General features: G+C 36.4%; 3 protein-coding genes across 11 annotated transcripts in view; all 3 read left to right on the top strand.

Annotated features, from left to right (window-relative positions):
- Positions 1–458: 458 nt before the first annotated feature.
- LOC105692745 (egalitarian protein homolog) lies at positions 459–9,397 on the top strand. 3 transcript variants are annotated; one of them, XM_048653926.1, is made up of 6 exons: positions 459–599; positions 1,251–2,779; positions 5,705–5,785; positions 5,927–6,171; positions 6,284–6,669; positions 6,785–9,397. In XM_048653926.1, exons 2-6 carry the CDS (start codon positions 1,364–1,366, stop codon positions 7,147–7,149), a joined length of 2,493 nt encoding a protein of 830 aa, XP_048509883.1. In that variant the 5' UTR covers positions 459–599; positions 1,251–1,363; the 3' UTR covers positions 7,150–9,397. The 3 variants fall into 3 exon arrangements, with proteins under 3 accessions (XP_048509883.1, XP_020711842.2, XP_012267585.2); XM_020856183.3 differs by having other exon boundaries at positions 480–733; positions 1,255–2,779; XM_012412162.4 differs by having other exon boundaries at positions 480–733.
- A 111-nt stretch (positions 9,398–9,508) lies between these two features.
- Positions 9,509–17,346, top strand: LOC105692651 (DNA polymerase interacting tetratricopeptide repeat-containing, protein of 47 kDa). 6 transcript variants are annotated; one of them, XR_007278009.1, is made up of 9 exons: positions 9,535–9,702; positions 9,988–10,270; positions 10,387–10,558; positions 10,666–10,858; positions 10,942–11,222; positions 11,478–11,642; positions 16,063–16,216; positions 16,593–16,684; positions 16,764–17,346. XR_007278009.1 is itself a non-coding variant. In XM_012411976.3 (7 exons), exons 2-7 carry the CDS (start codon positions 9,994–9,996, stop codon positions 16,145–16,147), a joined length of 1,173 nt encoding a protein of 390 aa, XP_012267399.2. In that variant the 5' UTR covers positions 9,535–9,702; positions 9,988–9,993; the 3' UTR covers positions 16,148–16,420. The 6 variants fall into 6 exon arrangements, 1 of the variants encoding a protein (XP_012267399.2); XR_007278012.1 differs by having other exon boundaries at positions 9,509–9,656; positions 9,993–10,270; positions 16,593–17,346; XR_007278010.1 differs by having other exon boundaries at positions 9,516–9,656; positions 16,593–17,346.
- A 1,625-nt stretch (positions 17,347–18,971) lies between these two features.
- Positions 18,972–19,867, top strand: part of LOC105692749 (proline-rich transmembrane protein 4) — an 88,152-nt gene continuing 87,256 nt past the window's right edge. For both annotated transcript variants that reach the window (XM_012412169.3, XM_012412168.3), the window contains exon 1: positions 18,972–19,405. The gene's annotated coding sequence lies outside the window, so the exon portion shown is untranslated. The remainder of the gene's footprint in view (positions 19,406–19,867) is intronic.

Genomic DNA, 19,867 nt, shown 5'->3' with positions numbered 1-19,867 from the left:
TGAAATTTCGGTTTTGATTCATTCCATTAAATATCTGTGTCATCAATATTTATTGAGGAAAAGACCATTGTAACAGAAACGAGAAGCATCTCAACGTGGGTGAGTTCTTTTATGGAGCGGAATAATGAAGCGTTGCGTAATGGGATAAGAATTTCAAACCCAATAGGTAAACAGACAAGCATCCAACTCGACTGTTTTCGAATTTATACAAGAACAAAATATCAACGAAATTACGAATTATTGAGTTCTATCAGCAAAACTAGAGCACATAGAAGGTTTGATCTAGATTGCGAATGCAGACAAATCTGACGTTCTCTCAAGAATAAAATACCATGTCGTGTGTTTTTATTTACTTCATCATTCGACGACACCCACCAGGCATTAGACAAGACGCATTCTTGACTTTCGTGGTATTACTTGACATATGGGAGCACGGGGAGGAGACCCCCTTCCTCCCTTCTTCCCACCTGCATCGCCAGGCAGACATTCTTGTGGCTCTTTGGGCCAATATGGCGATTGTGGAGGTTCATGCGAAAATGTCATAGTTTTTTATGTACTGTGTGTGTACCGTGTGGCCGCGGGCGAAGGCTGATATCGTGGTAAAATACATTTGAAGTGTTTGAGTTGCGGTGGTACCTATTTTAAAAAATTTATGCTTAGGCCACCACCTTTTTTTCGAATGTAAAATATTGGGGCCAAGCTCATTCTTCGCTGCTTCCTAACTCTGAAAGAGGTACTGCTCAATGAACCTATTCGAAAATATAATGTTCTATTGCTCCGCTTAGCTACTCGTCAAAATTCACGCACGTCAATTGAGTCTATATTTTTGCGATTAAATATTTGCCATCGATTCATCATGAATATTAAAATGTATTCTAACCTAAAATTGTTTAACAACTTTTACGAATATGAAAACGTCTATCAATTTATTTAACTTGACTTTTTTCTCGCTTATTTAATACATTAACCTTATTTATTTGGTGAAAATAATAACGGTAGAAAAATATAGACTTTGAGTGAATGTCTGCTTTTTGCATGTGCCTATATTTAGGTATTTATATTTAGTTAGGTCATATATTTTTTTCTGATCTTAAACGAGTTTTTCGAAAGATAAATTTTATGCTACGACATTGAATGAATATTAATTTGATTCCTTTTGGAAATGAGAGATCTGAAGGAGAAAAAAAATATTTATAGTATTCTTTTGGGAATGATTCTTCCATAATGTTATTTTTATTTTATTTTTCAAGTAAGATCAAACAAGACCAGACTTGGAAGAAACTTGTAAACAAGAGCCTAAAAACTTCGATCCTGCAATCATCCCGCAGTACACTAGTTGGACTAAATATAAGGCAGAAGAAAAATGGACAGCTCTGAATATGAGTTAGTTCGCAATATGACTCTACTATTTTTTTTTGAACGCTTGATGGACAAGGGTGGCCCAAGATCCTTACATGACTTGAGTTGCCAGTTTGGTGCGAAAGGTTTTACCAAGGAAATGCGTCAGATTGCTGGTGGCTCTCAAAGTGGGTTGAAAAAATTTCTGGCTAAATATCCAGCCTTATTTCTGATAAATGGTGATTATGTTTTTGTAAATACGTTTCAACCCGTTGTGGCTGAAGATAATGGGTCAAGTCTGGGAGGAAAGCGGGATTATGCCCAAGAAGCGGTAGAATATTTTTCCATGAAACTAATGCAATATGGAATCGGTACTGAAGTACCCATCAAAAGTTTATTGGGTCATAGATCTCAGGCTTCTTCTGAGGTTAGACATATTTCTGGACAGCATTACAAAGAGTTCAGAGACTTCCTCATGAGATATCCTGATGCCTTTGCTGTAACGGAAGATAATGTTGTTTTGAAGCAGTATGAAGGCATGAAAGCTGAACCATTTCGTGAATTAGAGCCAGAGACTATTGACCCAGAGGTAACTGCCAGGCTACTTGATTTTTTTGCACAATGTATCGATAACAAAGGACCAACATTAGTCGACCAATTATTTCATCTTGTAACATCAAAATTCCCTCAAGAAACTTGGATGTCGATATTCAAAACCCCTCAAGATTTGTCGACTTTCTTGAAAATGTTTTCCGATGCCTTCCATGTTCAGAGTAATTTGGTTACACTGATTAGCAGGCCAAAGACTTTCAACATCGATAACTGCCATGGAAAAATACAAAGTTCATCCAGCCCAGGAGTACAGAACTACAATAATAATAGATCCCAGCCAAATTCGCTCCAAACTTCTCAACCAACTTCGCTTCAAGTATCTCTCCAAAGTTCACAACCCAATTCAATCACTTCAAATAATTCTATGTCACAGCCGAATTCACTACAAAACATATCACCGACTTCAACTGAAAGCAATAATAATTCACCACCAATAAGTTTGCAGCAGCAGTCTTTAAAGCAAAGAATTAATACATTGGTGATGAAAACATTAGCTGATAACACTGAAAAGGATCGTAACTTGCAAACCGTGCAAATGGGTGAGGCATGGAAACTTAAAGTATTCCAACAGACAAGAGTGGTTGTGAATTCAAAAGAGAGCTTACAAATAATTGAAGAGATTATGAACCCTAGAAGACCGCAACAAGATGGCAAAGTAATCGTCTCCTTTGATTGCGAAGGTATCAATTTAGGAGTTAAAGGCCAGTTAACACTTCTTCAAATTGGAACTATGACAGGCCAAGCTTATGTCTTTGACCTGGTTACGTGTCCAAGCCTGGTTCAAAGTGGAGGAATTCAGAAACTACTTGAAAGCAACAGTGTCGTTAAGGTAATATTCTCTTGAACATTATTCAATCTTGTTTTATCAATAGCAACTTCTTTTTATTTGTCGTTGGAGTTTTGTTGAAATCTCAGTCACCACTAGCACAATCGCACATCTAGTAACAGCAATATTATCAACAAGTACGAATGAAATTTAGAAAGAGCCTATTTTAATGATGTGCTGAGATATAATAGCAACGTTTTTGTTCATCTTTCATACGAGTGTTCGATTCAGCAATAGATAACATACTTCACTGTATATATTTAGCTATGTCATTATTTTCAGTTTGCTGTGATAGTGATTAAGGTTCAACACTGTTCTTTATCGGATTTTATAAATTTATTCACCCTAGTGACGCTTTTCAAGATAAATATAACACCCTGGAATTACTCACAATCAGTAGGATATTTCCCTGCAAATATTCATAAAACATTCATTTCATATTTTATGAATAAAATTTATTTAACATTTATGTATTTAACTAATATCTACATTGCCGAGATTGTGCATGACGAAAAAAATTTTAGTCCCAATTAGAGCTATAATATTGAATTATGAACGATTTGAACGCCATACTGTCTGTCATATTTCAAGAAACAAAAAGCACATTGAACAGTCGTTTTTATCGCACAATTCAGCAGAGTATATGATATTATACCACATATAAAGTTACTGCTAGAGTAGGGCGCATAGCATAGCTATATAAAAAGTCATAAAGGGCAACGTGAAGATTTTACCAAGGCTAGTATCCCATGGCATTTACCACACTCAATATTTTTGGAAGTTGCAAAAAAAATTCGACTACCGGAAAGTCGACCGTTTTTTGTATAGGACAACAATTATTTAAGTGATCGCATTCGTATTTCCTTCATCAAATAGTCATACTACAAAAGTTCGTTAAGATATCTCATACTAACCAAAATAGTAATGTTTTGCTAAAAAATTAAAGGTAATCCGCTTTATCTGAAGCTACAAAATGTTAGTCTGTAGGCTACTCAGTGCAAGAAATATCCTTGGAGAGTAGTTTCCAGACTGGAAGACTTCGTGAGATATGAGAGTCATCCATGTGTTGCCTTTTATCCGTGATCTGTGTGTGTAGGCAGTTTCAGTATCTGGGTGTGCAACCCCCTGAGTATAAAATCGAAATTCAGGTATACTGCCTGGGCTGAAATATAAGTTTGTTCATTCTTGGATGTGGCCAAATGAGAATTTATGAATCACTTTAAAAATATTCAATATAGACATCACTAAAATGTATTGATCATTTTGACTCATATTCTTCGTTCATTAGGTTTCCACAAAACAAACCTATGTTTCAAAGGGTATTTATATATTCATAGATCCATACTATGACCTATAGGTATATTTCTGTGGCACCTTACACGAAAATCTTGCAATCAATAAATCTAATTTTAGTTGTAGTTTTAAGGTGTATTTCTGAGCAGTATTCAGGATTTTATTTCTTCTAGACCATGGTAGCTTAACAAACTAGCAAATACATTTCAAATTGCATTGGCTTATTATTGACAAGTAGGCCATGGGTGTTTGCACACTTGGCACTTGGTATAAATCTAAAATAATTTATAATATATCATCAATTTTTTGCAACCGAATGTGCATATGTCATCAAATATAAATACAGAAGAATTAGGGTAGTAATATATCAGTTGCAAAGAAGCAGCAATGTCCAATCTGTATGGTTGCCTAGTAGGTCAATCCAGTGAAATTTTCTAGTGGCCTTGCCAGGCTAATTGCAGGTCAATGGCATTTGGTCTTGTTCTTAAAGACACCGTTTTAATTAATCGAATTTACCAGTTGATTACTGCTATTGAATCACCTTTAACTCGAGATAGTGACTTGATATCATCTTCTTACCATAGAAAGTTGATAGGAATATTCTATTCAATGTCAACATCACAACTTTAGCACATTTCACACCAGTCGACTTGCTGTTTATATGTAGATCAAATGAATCCTGGTGAAAGTGTAGATAAAATAGTCCCAAGTCGTTATTTTACATTTCGTACGTTTAATGGAGAGCCAAAACTTCTATTGATAATTTAGCTCTTATAGCAAAAAATACTCAGTTCGCAATCAGTTTTATTACCTGCATAATTTGTTGAAGATTTTTCAATTTTTGTAGATTAATAGAATTGTGGCAAGTTATGTGGGATAAAAATAGTTGAAATTTATTTCTCACGTTTATCCAGTTTGAATCATATCAATAAGATTCTAGAAACTCTGGTTTCAAGTATCCTTGTCAGTCCTAGTAATTCTTCAGTAATAAAGGAAGGGAATCACTATTTTCTGATGCTTCACATTTTCTAGGCGCCCCAAGAGAGCTCAAGAATATAAACTCATTGACCAAAGGTTGTCGTGAAAATTTAATGTAGGGGGAAAAAACTAACAGCAATCTCATAAATAAGATGCCAGGCAGGAGGGCTAACTGAAATAATAATCAGGCTAAAATGTTTCTGCAACGTACCAGGCTGAAGTAGCATAAAGAATTCAGAATTATGAGTGACTATGATTTCAGCTCGGCATTAAAATACTTTTATCCTCTTTGATTCAGAGTATTATTTTTATTTTATTGCTTATTCATTTTTTCTAATATTTCAATCAAACGTAATTACATTATATCAAATTTTTAATATATCAAGTGTTGCACAAAATACAAAAATTTCCGAAATATAAATTAAAAATTTGCATTTGTGTCAGCAATGTGACTAGCCTTCAACATCCACTCCATAGGAGGGAAGTGCTGCCTCATTAATGTATGCGGTTTCAAGGACAGTTTAGAAATGTTCATTACTGTATCTGTATTCACAGCAGACTCATTTATTGACACAGCTCCATTTGACAGAACAACTCAATGTATTTTCAGTTGTTCTTCATTTTCAGTGTTTAATCTTTTTAACATTCTTGTTCCAGGTAATTCATGACTGCCGTAATGATAGTGTAAATTTATTCTACCAATTCGGAATCACCCTGAACAACGTTTTTGATACACAGGTATGGGATTATATTAGAAACATCTCACAATCAGTCACAATCAGTCTAGTTAACAATGAAATTCTCACGACCTCAAACAAACTGTGAGCCTGTGCGGCATCTGTGTAAATGTAATGTTCTTAGATTCATTTATGTTTCTAGGCTGCTCATGCGGTTTTGCAGTATCAAGAGACTGGTAAACCTGTATACAAAGTAAAAAATGTAAATCTGAATGCGCTCTGTGAGTTATATGGTGCTCCATGTAATCCTCTGAAAGATCAACTAAAAAATGTATATCGCCGTGACCAGAGGTATTGGTCCCGTAGACCTCTTTCACGAGATATGCTGTTGTACGCTGGCTGTGATGTTTTGAGCTTGGTGCCACAAATATATACTGCTATGTCAAGGTATATATTAATCTATCAACGATTTTTCTTTTAACTTGAACGCTGTATAGAATAATTCGTAGTCTTTGCCAGAGATTGTTATCATTGAACTAGATTATCCTCTACTTTGCAGGCTTATAAAACCAGAGATGCAGACACTTTTCTCTGAATTATGCGAAGAGCAGGTGCAGATGCACATAAAACCAATCGAAGTTAAGGCTCGTAAAAAACAACGCAAGGTAGAGACCGAGGTAGCAGACTTGCGAAAACGAATGGAAGAGACTACTGGAAAAAATATTGTTCTTAGTAATCGTGAAATAAGACTCTTACGATATTTGGAATTAACAGAAGAAGAAAAAGAAAAATTACGAGGAAGTTATAAAGTGGCACGGAAGTTGGAGAAACTCGAGAACTTAGGACAAGATAAAGGTGATAGCAGTGACTATGATGAGGATGAAAGAAACGGTGACACCGAGTATCCTAGTTTGGATAGTTATCTGTCAGAAAACTCTCATTCTGGTAAGTCAACTTTTATTTACATACAATTACAAATCATATCGATTTGTAATACATCAGCGAATCGCAGCATCTTTGTTAATACGATACGAGATATGATGTCCGAATCTGTTTACAGGCGGTGTTATGTCACCACGCAATTCGGAACCCCCAAGTTTGACTGAGTCTATGCAGCTGATGGATGAGGTATTATCGGATGACCGAATGGATAGGCTCGAAAAAATAGAGCGTCTTGAAGCAATATTATCGACGATTACAGCACCATCTGATGTAACGGCCCCACCTAGTAACATCCAATTATCACCAATAAAATGTATCTGCAATTGCCACGATGGTAAACAAGTTAGGGTACAACAAAATAATACCAAGGTTGATCATGCTGCTTCCCAAACTTTGAGTACGGGAGACATTGTTATTACAAGGATATTCTACACAGAAGCGGAGAAGGAGCGCGAGAAATTATTGAATTCGCCAAAAAAGTAACATAAGAATCATTGATTTTAGTATGCCGATCAACTTTCAGTGATATTTGGGACGTAAGTGACGAAGACGACTTCTGTGGCATTCAAAGTGAAATAGAAAGGATGGCTGCATTCAGCAAGTAACGAAAACTGCTGTCCTCATACAGCTTTTGCGGGAGCATGTGATTAACGGATATACATATAATGTTTTATTTTGTTCTTACTAACTATCAAACGATATCTCCACTAACACCAATTAGGATTAAAAATTCATCGGACGACATCAATCACGGAACGAACTAGCATCTGGGCGAATTTTGAGGTAATATATTCAATTAATCCTGCCATTCTGGCGAAATATTGGAATTCAATGAAATAAGGGAAGCTTGAACTTTGGTCCGAGTTTCAGTATCTTCATTTTTACCGAAATCATTAAAAAGCGGAGTATCATCGAAAATACCGAGCACAAATCGATTACTTCCAAACGTGATACACATTAACGATTAACATACCGCATGACCTCCAATCTTATACTACAACTTCGTTTAAATGGTGTGCTGATTAGCCGAGGTAAAATTGAAGATGCATTGTAGAACAGCCATAAGATTACCGTTAGGTATCTCACGTATTTTTACAATTGATTTCAGTAAGCAACAGATTAGTAACGGTCACCTAAGTAAAAACTATTCGATATGCCATATCAAAAAAAAAAAAAACTAAAACTCGCATTTAGGAAGAATAAATTGAAATTGCTAAGTAGAACCAAATAACCGTAGGCCAACTTTAGAAAATTCATGATGCTATAATTTCTCTTATAGAAGTAACTTTGAGACGATGCATTAATTTGGCTAACGTTATAATGTTTAAATAACATCATTCAGATATTAATCTCTTTTCAAAGGTAAACATCGCAATTACCTATTGTTTATCAAAGTATAAAGGACTTCTACGTTTCTAACTTATGTGATTAACAATCATTGATATATATTCACTCTATATCCACGCACATACGTGCAATTATACCACAGGTATGTGCGTGTATATGTATTAAAATTTCATAAAGCATACATATATTATACATACATATACAAATGAATTTTATTATATATAACTTTTTTTTGCGTTTCAGCAGTGTTATATACATATTATTTTCTTCTAGCTATGAATTGTTTAGGACTAATTTGAAACTAGTTGAATTTTTATTTATTAATAATAATGCACCGCTGTAAAGATTATTGCTAAACGAGCGTAGGTGCAGACATTCTAATGACGATTTGATCGTCGCAAATCATTTAGCTATACATACAGAAAAATACAGAAGTTTCTTATGAAATTAAAAATTGAATCCAAGTTCATTAAAACTAATTATTTTAACAGCCATTGTTTACTGCTTATAGTAGAATCACTATTGTGGCCATTTTAATAATGATGCAGAGGAAGCTGTAAAGCTTGCGTTAGTATTATTAGGGAGCTGGATGACTTATGCAATTTGAAAATATTCTCTAAATTCCTTTTATAATTTTCAATTAATCATCGTATACAGCCATAATTTTAAATGGTATAGGGAACGATTCGAATATGATTTATCTTATTTACCATACACAGGAGCAAGTATAGATATCTTGAAACTGCATAAGGAGCCACACTAACTCAATTAATTATTGTATTTATAATAAATAATTATCATTAGATAGATTTATTCGGTTAACGCCAGGAACAAAAGTTGATTTCAAACATATTCCACAAATTTGCAGAACGTACAAATTTGGTGTGAATATGTGAACATATATATAAAAAAAGAGAAAATAAGTAAATAAAAAATAAAATGTTACTTGGGTATAATGATGAGTAGAGACGCAATGTCCTGTATTTAAAAAATTTTAATACCAGGTTTGATTGCAAGGAAAATTTTTATAATGATTAATAAACTATTAGTTGATAGGAGAATACTGAGCAGCATAGGACATCATTTATGAGGTCGACTTCCAACGAATCGCATTGTAAATAATGATTAATGTTTTTCTATTCAACAATTTGTTTTCTGTTTGAATCTGAAAGAGTACAGTAACATTATGGTATGTGTATACAACATATGCATAGTGTTAATACTTGTGTACTTCCACATGTGTATAAGCAATTATGCATTATAATTTCCAACTTATAATGCATGTGTTTATATACATGGATATTTACAGACGCGAGTGTGTGTATATACATGTAATACATTGAAGTTGTCTCCTAATACGAAATAAAATGTATTTTTAACGGTAGCTGATTCTCTTCGGTCTTTCCTCGAATGAACATGTTGGATCTCTAGCAACACCCAAGATCCTTCTGAGTCTAATTCATAAGTATCCTATGAGAAACAATTGTTTCATCAATTACTTCGCCTAGATCAGTTTTGAAAACCGTAACCTTGAGCTTGAATAGTGAATGAAAAGTTGCGCATGCGTTTTCAACCGCAACGCGTGAACCACGTGTTTGTCGTGCTCTAGTCTAGTGTGGTCTAGTGCGTGCTAGCGATCGCAGGTGACGGAAATTCATTATTTTTTGTGGTTTATTTGCATGGAAACACGTAAGCATGAAATTTCCATCTTTGATACTATTCAAAAAAACACAAAATTCGTTCAAGATATAAAATTAATATAGAGTAAATACAAACTTCAAACCATCATGCACTTTGTTAGGTTATAGTCGAGCGACCGGATTGATGACAGCTACAAATGTTTATATTTTTATATTCAATGTAGAATTGACATGATTTGTTTATCATTGGTATAATTTCTTCACATCATTTTGTGTAACTATAACTTTCGAAAAATATGATACATTTATTGCACGGTCGGAAAATATGTTTTAGTGCAGAATGGATCCTGGGGTCTCAAATGACGTTGAAAAGAAATCATGGACCAATGCTGAGCGCTTGGAACTGGCAGCGAAGTTAGATGCCGAACTTGATGACTATATTAACAATTTGGAACAGAAACAATACACCGAAGGATGGCCAGAAGATCGCTGGGAAGCTGAAATGGATAAGCATCCCTTCTTTATGAAGAAAGCTCCAGAAGTTGGTGATGAATTATCTCCACTAATGGAAGGACTACAACAGCTCAAATATGATGAGAATGAAAATACCCCAGAAGGTTTGTAAGATATTATCATGAAACTGTTATCCCTTACTGAAATATATCACTGATGAGAATAGCCAAAATTATTATAATAATTATTACCCTTGACAATCTGTGCTCTTACATTTCAGAATTAGCAAATAACTACAAAGAAGACGGTAATTTTAATTACAAGTACAAGAAGTATCGGTTAGCCATCATTGGCTACACTGAGGGCATCAGGACTAAGTGTAAAGACATCGAACTAATTGCTCAACTTTATAATAACCGAGCTGCCTCGCAATACATGCTTCATAACTACAGGTAAATATGAACATTAATCTTCGTGACTGTTAGGAAGTCACACAAGTATTGATCTTCTGATACATTTGACTAGCTGTTATTTAATTGTGACTTTTTTTTGATTTTAGGTCAAGTTTAAATGATTGCAAGTTGGCTTTGAATCTGAAACCAGAATATCCAAAGGCGTTGAACAGGGCTGCAAATTGTTGTTTACACATCAACGACTATGATCAGTGTATATTTTATTGCGATAAATTCCTTGAAAAGTCTCCATCGGACAAAGCCATATTAAATCTCAGAACCGAGGCGGTAGTCAGTAAGGTGAGATCACATTCTAAAATCACAAATTTATTAATCAATGGAGATCTCATTCCTCCTGTTTTACACTGAATAAATCTTTATAGAAAAAATTGGAGAGAGACAGAAGAAAAAAAGAGGTCTCAATTAAGAAAATGGAACGGGAAGAGAAAAGCCTGCTCGAACTAATTCAAAGCAGAAAAATTAATGTTGAAATCAACGCTGGCAAAAGGCATCTGCAACTGGCTGACCTAGAACCGTGTATACACCATTTAGCTCAAAACAAAGTACATCTAGGGGAAGATGGCCGATTGATCTGGCCTGTAGTTATTTTATATCCAGAAACACAGCAGACCGATTTCATTCAAGAATCCCATGAAGATTTGATGTAAGTTCAATTATCTTACTTGATCGTATCAGCTTCTGAATTATAGCATTTCTTTACGCATTTTTTAATCACTTTGTGAGAGTAATGAGGCAACGAAATTAGCAAAGAAGAAATTTTAATCACTAGGCAAATGATTAATTGATGTTGACGTAATAATTTCAATTTTTTTCTTTGAAACATGAAAGGGCAAGAAATGCGATGGTGTATATGCATCGGGTTTTTTTTTACTGCAGCCATTTATTTTTACTGTTTCAGATTGATGGATCTACTAGAAGAATTATTCGCGGAACCTCCAGGCTGGGATAAGGAACGGCGTTATCATCCGAAGAATGTGAACATTTACTTCGAAGGAAAAGGAAAGCGCACCGTGCATAAAACCAACACGCAAGCAACACTCGGAGAGATCCTGGCCGACGAAAGGTGAGTTTTTTACACTCTGATAACCGTTCAACAAATAAATCGCACGATTTATTCAAATAATCTCGCGCAATATCGCTGTTAGTCGAGGTGATCTGAAGATACCTAATCTTCATAAAAAATAACGATCAAAAAAAGAACATCTAAATAAAAAATATTCGCTGTTTATTTATCGTCTCGTTTCATCGTCATTTATTATTAAATGAAACGTTGTCCTCGAAGTCCGAGAATACTGTACAATATTGACACGAAAATGCGCACGCAATTAGTCGAGTGAGTTCAACGTGTGTGTATGTACGTACTGTTTTGCGTTCGTAAAAACTGCTGCCTCTTCATTTCACATTTCCATAAGAAAAAAACAGTGCAATATGGAAATCTCCGTACCATCCCTCCTGAGAATATAATTAACCCAAATAAAATATATATTCATATGAATTTCGCGTGCAGGTTGTGCAGAAAGCGGAACATCGATCAGATTGTGAAAATTAGTTGGGGAAAATTTATCGAATGCGCATAACGTAGTTGATATAATATCAAGTAATATTATATTATTCCGCAGAGGTTATCTATGCGGTATTTAAACTTCTCATAGTCATTATCAATGTAGGACGGTCGCAAACTCGCTTAGTTCTATGCATATATAGATATACTCTAGGATGACGATCGTTCGAAAACATTGACGTTGGTCAGTATAACGATTATTATATGATCCCCGTATAACACAACTTCTCTTTAAACTAAAGTCTGCAGACTGTATCGCAAAACGTTCTCTACACAGAATACAAAATACAGAATACAACATAAACCTGCACACACCAGGTCGTGGTACTGAAAGTCCGTTTAAAATATTAATGAAAATCGTCTGCAAAACCGTGTAGAACGTAGGTGTACAGTTTTACTGTTTGATCTGTTTCCCCGCTCGTTCGAGTAAAACATTTCCTTTTTGAACTTGCGTAATGGTTAATCAATATATACTATTATATATATTGTACAAGCCCAGCGCGTACATAAACCGTGTTTATCACCAGGCCATTAAACGTCGCTTTAATTTTGTCTCACGGCACGTACATCCAGTTTGCCCCCTACCCTTGTGAAACTGTTTCGTATACTTTTGAATTCGAACCACTAGCTAAATACGCTCGTATTCGTGCCTTTTTTTTTTTTTTTTTTAAAAGGAAAGAAGCAATTAAACAAAACCGATCAGCTGATTAACCGTCAATTCGTTCTCTAATTACATACAGATGGGGGTGCTAATGTGACTTTCTGCTGGTGAATTGCCCTTCACCCTGTAATTTTAATATTTCTGATAACAATTTTACTTTAGCTAATAAGGTCACGGAAACAATTTTGGAATGAGTCGAGCACACGTGGCGTACAAGTATCGAACGTTCTTATTAAACCGAGTGAAACGAAGATTTTTCATCACAATCAGGTATTAGAGAAAAAATATAGAAGAATTCTCAGGACGTAATCACATTATTTCGGCCCTTTTTTATCCGATAAAAAAAACGATAAGTACAACGATTACGAATCGTTCAGAAAAAATGACCATTGTGCGATTTCTATGTATCTTTCTATATAGGTGTACGTAATTAATGCTTATTGATTAGTTTCTGAACGTGAAATTAGTTCATCTATAAATAAATCGGTAATACGATTCAATATAGCAATGTTTTTCCGGCTCCATATTTTGGTAGATCTGAACTCCCCATACTTCGCTATCATTTTGGGAAAAAGTTGAATGCGGTTCGAAATAGCGATAAAAAAAAAATTAATACAGCTAAGCCACCATATTTTCACCCCCTCATTCTAGTATACGAAATCTATCGTTTTTGATCGGAGATATATTGTTGTCACGTACCAAGCTGCAGCGATTATATTATAGACCTGGAGATGCGGAGATAATTATTCATTAGTATCACGCGTATCGGCACACAGCGTTTTGTGAAAAGCGGAGTGCATCTCTGAAGATGAGAGGATGTAAGATTCTTGTTGATCTAATCTGACCTGCGTGTCTGCTCTTATATTATACGAGACTCTGCGTTATATACCTAGTTAATACGAACGGTTACTACTGTAGGATTGAACGTGTATACAATAAATTGTCTGCCACTCCCCTGATGCTCGGATGCCCTTTACATTATATTGGCAAACCCTTTGTAAAGCCTATTCTGAGCTGCCCGAGCCTAATGAGCTTTTAATGGTCATGTAGCCAACTGCGCCCGATGTGTAGAAGGGTGTGGTTTTCCCCGTAATTACTAATTATTATTCAAATTAATTGTCTACCTCGTAACTCAATAATATATATATACGTATATGTTCACCTATCATACGTGTACATAGTCTCACGGGTGATTAGCAAGTTTCGGACGACGTCCGCAGATCACGTTTTCGGTGCCAAGTGAACAGGTATCTGTGTATATACGTAAATAGTAGGTATATGCATCACTTGCACCCTTAGTTCTTCGTTTGGTATGAGGAGTAATTTTTTACGGGGATAACTCCCGAGTGTCATAAGCCTTTGGTATCGTGATTTATACGCTCGGATATACCTCGCGTATTATATCGGTTTATACCTATTTAATATCTGTACAAAATCTGATTTATATGACAGGCCGTTAATAATATCATTTCAAATTAGCATCAAGACTGAAAGGTATAATTATAACGTTCCCTAAACAGTTTATCATTCGCTCTACTGTTACATATATTACATCGCATATGTAGAAACCCGACGTTTTTTTTTTCATTCTGTTCAATGTCAAACCATATCGATACCAGGCACTACACTGAAAAAAGAATACATTTATTTGTTCTCTGTATAATACATATATTTACTACACAATGGTCCTGGCACTCAACGATTTCCGATACTAATTCACCTGTGCACCACCAGCCTGCACCGCGAGGAATTATAGATTTCCCATAAAATTCTCATCTAACCGTGAATTTTTCAACAAATCAACCATGATATACTTAATGTATATAGGTATGGAAGAGTACATGTAAAAGAAATAAAATTAAATGAAAAAAGAAGGTTAGCAATCGCGTTATATCTGACTGATTTTGAATGGAGAGTGAGTTTGTTTGTATAGCGTGAAATATGTGGGTACAGCGGAACTTGAAACTCGGTGAAGATCAAAATCCTCGTGCATCTTGATTTGAAATTTATGGTAGTTATATATTTGTGCGATAAAGTTTGAGTGATTCCAGGTGAGACGACTCACCAACGATTTAGTTGTCAACTAAAACTTAGCATCTCTTAGCTGCGACAAATGTAATAAAGGATTAACATTAAAGTTATTCGTAATCCGAAAATCCTTTCTCTCAGTTATATACGTATAGGTATATAACTATACCAGACCTGCTTCACAGCAAGTTGTTTGTTGCGAATTATGTTCGTCCTACACATTATTCAGTTTCAGTTGTAACCCTACGTTTAATTACATTTACGCAAGATTAGAATCGCGTCCACGGTGGACGGAAAATGGTGTGCATTAGTAATTACACGTTGCAGCTATGTATAATAACGTGTATTGTATATGATATATACACACGTACGCGTATATGTATAAAATATTTATGTACGCAAAACGAATTGCTAACGAAATCATGAATTTCTTTTATCTTTTAATATACCGCGTGCTAAAATTCCGGTTATTTACACTCTGCGCACACAGAGGCATTGGAACACGCATTACGTTTAATATTATACCCTAACAGACCCCATTTGTTAACAGCTATGGTGTTAGAAAAGGAAAGTCGGATTTTTTTACGATAGAAAAAGTTCGTCATTTGGCCTACATTCCCTTGGGATATACATATACCGTGTGTATGCGGTACATATTGTATAGTTCGTTAAAATGTTTTGTTGTAATCAAAGTTTCATGCCTTTGTTTTATCAAAATTTTTAATTAGAAAAACAGAAAAAAACAATCAAATATATATGAATAAACGTGTAAACCGATTCAACAAAATGAATTCGTTAATCAAACAAAATTCGTTATCCGAGTATAATAATAGCGCATTTTAAATTTTCTGAGAAGATGATTCTATGGTGCTCTTAAAAATTTGATTAGTATGAAATTACTTATAGGTGCGGGTCTTTGATTATTCAGTATAATAAATTGCCTACCTGACCGTTGCACGATTTAGTGGTTAACGCGTGAGATAAAATTCGGGCTCGTGATATAATGGAGAGAATAAGGTATACGTAAAGGTAGTATTAGGTAGAGGAAATGAGAGGGGCACATTAAAATTGAGTATATAAGTACGTATTCTTCTCTTTTTTGAGCAGTGGTGGATCTCGTTCTTTGCGAGCACGTATAATATCGAAATTGCGCAAGTAGAAAGGAGAGGGAGCTATACGAGAGCATTTTAAAAATGATGTAGAGCGAGATATAAAATGAAGAAATTGTTCCAGGTTCGAGGTGAGAGGAGGCACACCGGCGTTCCTCGCGTTGGTCGCATCCAGCGAAGCGGAGAAGCGATTTTTAGCCAATTATTGACTTTGAACTGACTCCAATCGCGTGAAGGAAACGCTACTCAACTAGCTCTCAACTCGTATTAAAAAGAAGGTAAATTACTATTGGAGATATTCAAAGATCGATCAGGGACGATCCTTCGAATAGGTTGACCCGCCTCAGAATTGTTCACATTTTTTAAGACACGCTTCATCGCGGTCCATATTGCTGTTTATAAATGTTATTTCCGCCATTCGGAAACGTTATACAATACAGCGAATAAATTTTCATCGATATACCTATGGCTATGCGCATAAACTCCATGGTGGTTGTATAATTCTCGTTTGTATACCTTTCAACGTTATAACAGGGTAAAAACAAACATCTGTTATACGTACACCGGATAGATATTCATTTCGTATTCACGCGTACGCACTTACCGATGGGTATTATTGTGTATATATATTTTTTTTTAACAATTTTCTTTCAGCTGCAGCGGTGTACGAATTAATCAAACTCGTGCATGGGTAAACAATTAATCTGCTTGGTACCTTACGGGGGTATAAATGGAATATATATAAGGTATAATTCAGTTTCTATAAAGCTACGGTATATGCTGGGCGTAATTGACGTCAATTTCACACTTCAATATATATGCCAGGTGCGAGGAGGGCAACTCGCGTGCGGTGTGGCATATTGTTATTGGAGTAGAAAAGGACCAAGGAATGAGAACAGCGTGTAGGTACTATATACATATACACGTGTGCATGGGGTGTGTGGAGGGTACTGCTGGGGATTAACTGTTCGAAACGCGTCGCGTTCCTTACCGTGTTCGGTAGTATAGTACGTGATATATATTTTCTTCCGTGTCACGTCGCGTTGGGTTTGAACGGGAAAATATGATTTGTGCTGGGAGGTAAATAAGAAAAAATGGTGCTCGAATATATTGACGTAAGGCGTAACTCTGGTTTACTGTACTTACGGCTATAAATCTGAATGTTTTCACAAATGGATAAGTAGCCCGGCTATATGCTGCAAAATTTATATACGTGCGCTAAACTAATCATGCGACTTACGTACACCTCTTCGTACAACGTGCGGGCGGGCTGTGCCGGGTGAGAGAGAGAGAGAGAGAGAGAGAGAAAAAAATAGTTGACGTGAAAATTATAACTTTATGATTTAATTGCCCCACCGTAAAATAACTTGCTGCAGTTGTAAATAAAGTAGTAAATACATCAATGGTACGCTACGTTTGTATACTTTAACCCTAATCGTCCGTAGATTAGGACTCCCAGAGTGTCCCTAAACACGCCCTCGAGCATCCTTGAACACATCATATTACTTACCTACCCTTACACCCGGTCCCTCTTACGTAGATTACCCTTGAAAATTTTAGCTAAATTGACGGAACCTACGCTCGAACACTGGAAAGAGCTAAAATTTGGGAACCCCCACGGCGCTACCCGGGGTCACCTGTGGAAGACCCATTGAAAATCGAATTGACTCGTCGACCTATGAGAAATGTTGGACAACGATTTTCAGCCTCTTAATATAGGTAGAACGTCGAACCACTAACCGTTCGAAATTGCGACAGGAAAGGACTCTTTCTTTTTGCTTATGACCAATGACGAAGCGATGGGTACAAACAGCGTTTTGGTCCATCGACTGTAAGTTAAACAAACTTATTTTTTTTACCACGAAAAAGACGTACGGATTTATGAGCTACGCTTTGGAAAAAATTGTGGACAAATGTTCAACGTAAATGTTTTATTTTTTCACTTCCTTGACTGGAATTTGACGAACGAACGAATTTCCGGTTTTTTAAACTAGAGAAAAGAAGTTATTGTGCGGAAAAGCTATTTGTTCGCGTTTGTTAAGGGTTCGAATCCTTCGCCAGTCTCGGGTTTTGGTTTGGGAATTATATTGTCGGTGATTCGACCCCATCGGGCGGCCGTCACGCTCCGCGAACCGCGCGTAAATTCTTCGCCATTGTTCAGACGTGACGACGATCCCTCTGCACTCAATGCCGCAGAGACGATCGTCGATATTTCAATGCCCATTTGAAGAATTTAAAGATAAGAGTATCGAGGGTTTCCTTATTTCTTTCCTACAAAATCGACTCCAAGTGCTTCCAAGATTCATGTAATATACCCATACTCGATCTCTATTTCTCACCAGTCGTAATTCCTCTGTAATGCCGCATTGAAAAGATACTGCCTGCAATTTTCAAGAACAGAAAAGTTGCCCAAGTCCACGTTCCCGTTATTATTGCTATCATAAACCACATAGGCATACAAATATTTTAATCTAATCTAATGTAGATTTGGTATTTTCTCGTCGATCAAGAAAAAAGGGCTCGAAGCACCCTTAGTGAATCGAAGTCTTTATTTTTTCAAATTTCGATCAAATCAAAGGTACGTGCTTATATCCCCTTAATGCACAAACGAATAGAACCATTGTTCTACGAAAGCTACTTTTGACTCGATGGTTTCGCTGAACATAATTTGAAATTCCAGAATAATATCCTTCTAAATTTCCCGAGATTAAATATAAACTGCCCTCCTTTATCCCGTGCGGAATATATTCACCAAGTTTATTGTCACTCTAAAGGTGCATTATGAGATAGATGGTGATATTAAGGTAAAGGTAAATAAACCCTATCGGCGAATAAGGTAAGAGTTTAGGGTGCGCGCCATCGGAAATACTCTTCACAAATTTACGGCGCGGTCGCATCCTCGCCTAGCTCCGAGAATGTTTCGGCAGTCTTCGGCTCCGCGGCCCTTTGTGCTCGGGGCGAAACAATATGGCGTCGAGGGAACTCGCGTTTGATTGGTTGTTTAGGTCACAGAGCGATTCAGTCGTACGGCGATTGCCCTCTTCAGTCGGGTACGCATCCTCGTAGCGGGCGTATCGTAGCTGTTCCGTTTGTACGTGGGAAAAAACAAAACACGCTCGCGCACCGTAATGGCCGCCGTGGGGTGAACGCGCGACGTAGCTAATTTACCCGCATTTTACGTCACGGGTTTTATTCCCAATTGCAGTATTCCGCGGGGTGAAAGTGTGATATCAACATTGTACATATTAGAAATGTGATTTTTATTAGTGAACCGGTATAATTCTGTGTTCAAGTGTGTAGCCATTTTCGTGTGTGCAACGGGAACATATTTCGAGCGATCGCTTCTCTAGCATCGCAATGCCTTTGTCTCTCTAATAAGTTTTAGAACATATTATTTGGATTTATGTGACAAAACTCTGATTCTACGTCTCCCTAAATCACCTCTTTGGATTACTAACAACTATTCGGTAAGTCCTTGCTAAAAGTACGTTGATTTTAAGCCGGCTTTTCGCAGTTGAAAAAAACTGTGCATCAAACAAACTGCCGGAGTTTATGTACTCCGATACGCACGGTGGTTGTTATCCTGCGAGGTGGTTGCAGAGTTGCATTCGCTCCTTCCTCCACCCCGGACTCACCACTCTGTCTTCTTATCTTTATTTTATTATTTCTCACAGTCTCCGTCACCTTTGTTTATTTTTGTTAATCGTCGTCCTTTTTTGACCCGGCTCGAAACGACGCCGAGCGATCCTCGCATCTGATTTACTACCGGACCCTTACGAAACAACGTGCCAGATTTTCGATTTCGCAGAAGCCGGTAGGCAGATTTAAATCAATTTCAGTTACCTGACCGAGAGACTAACGCAGACATACCCTGTTAGCCAGGTGCATTGTTGATTTTCATACCTTCGCCGGTTCGAATTTCGAATGAC

Source organism: Athalia rosae, chromosome 4 (assembly GCF_917208135.1).
Source record: "Athalia rosae chromosome 4, iyAthRosa1.1, whole genome shotgun sequence".
NCBI lineage: Eukaryota > Metazoa > Arthropoda > Insecta > Hymenoptera > Athaliidae > Athalia > Athalia rosae.
The sequence above is the reverse complement of the archived record's forward strand: the minus strand, read 5'-3'. Positions and strand labels throughout refer to the sequence as shown.

Excerpts from the sequence above, each read along its gene's own strand:
- LOC105692745 (XM_048653926.1), top strand. The coding sequence starts at position 1,364 with ATGGACAGCTCTGAATATGAGTTAGTTCGCAATATGACTCTACTATTT. Across the intron at positions 5,786-5,926 it reads ACAACGTTTTTGATACACAG|GCTGCTCATGCGGTTTTGCA; the intron begins GTATGGGATTAT and ends TTATGTTTCTAG. Across the intron at positions 6,670-6,784 it reads GTCAGAAAACTCTCATTCTG|GCGGTGTTATGTCACCACGC; the intron begins GTAAGTCAACTT and ends ATCTGTTTACAG.
- LOC105692651 (XM_012411976.3), top strand. The coding sequence starts at position 9,994 with ATGGATCCTGGGGTCTCAAATGACGTTGAAAAGAAATCATGGACCAAT. Across the intron at positions 10,859-10,941 it reads CCGAGGCGGTAGTCAGTAAG|AAAAAATTGGAGAGAGACAG; the intron begins GTGAGATCACAT and ends AAATCTTTATAG. Across the intron at positions 11,643-16,062 it reads GAGATCCTGGCCGACGAAAG|GTTCGAGGTGAGAGGAGGCA; the intron begins GTGAGTTTTTTA and ends AAATTGTTCCAG.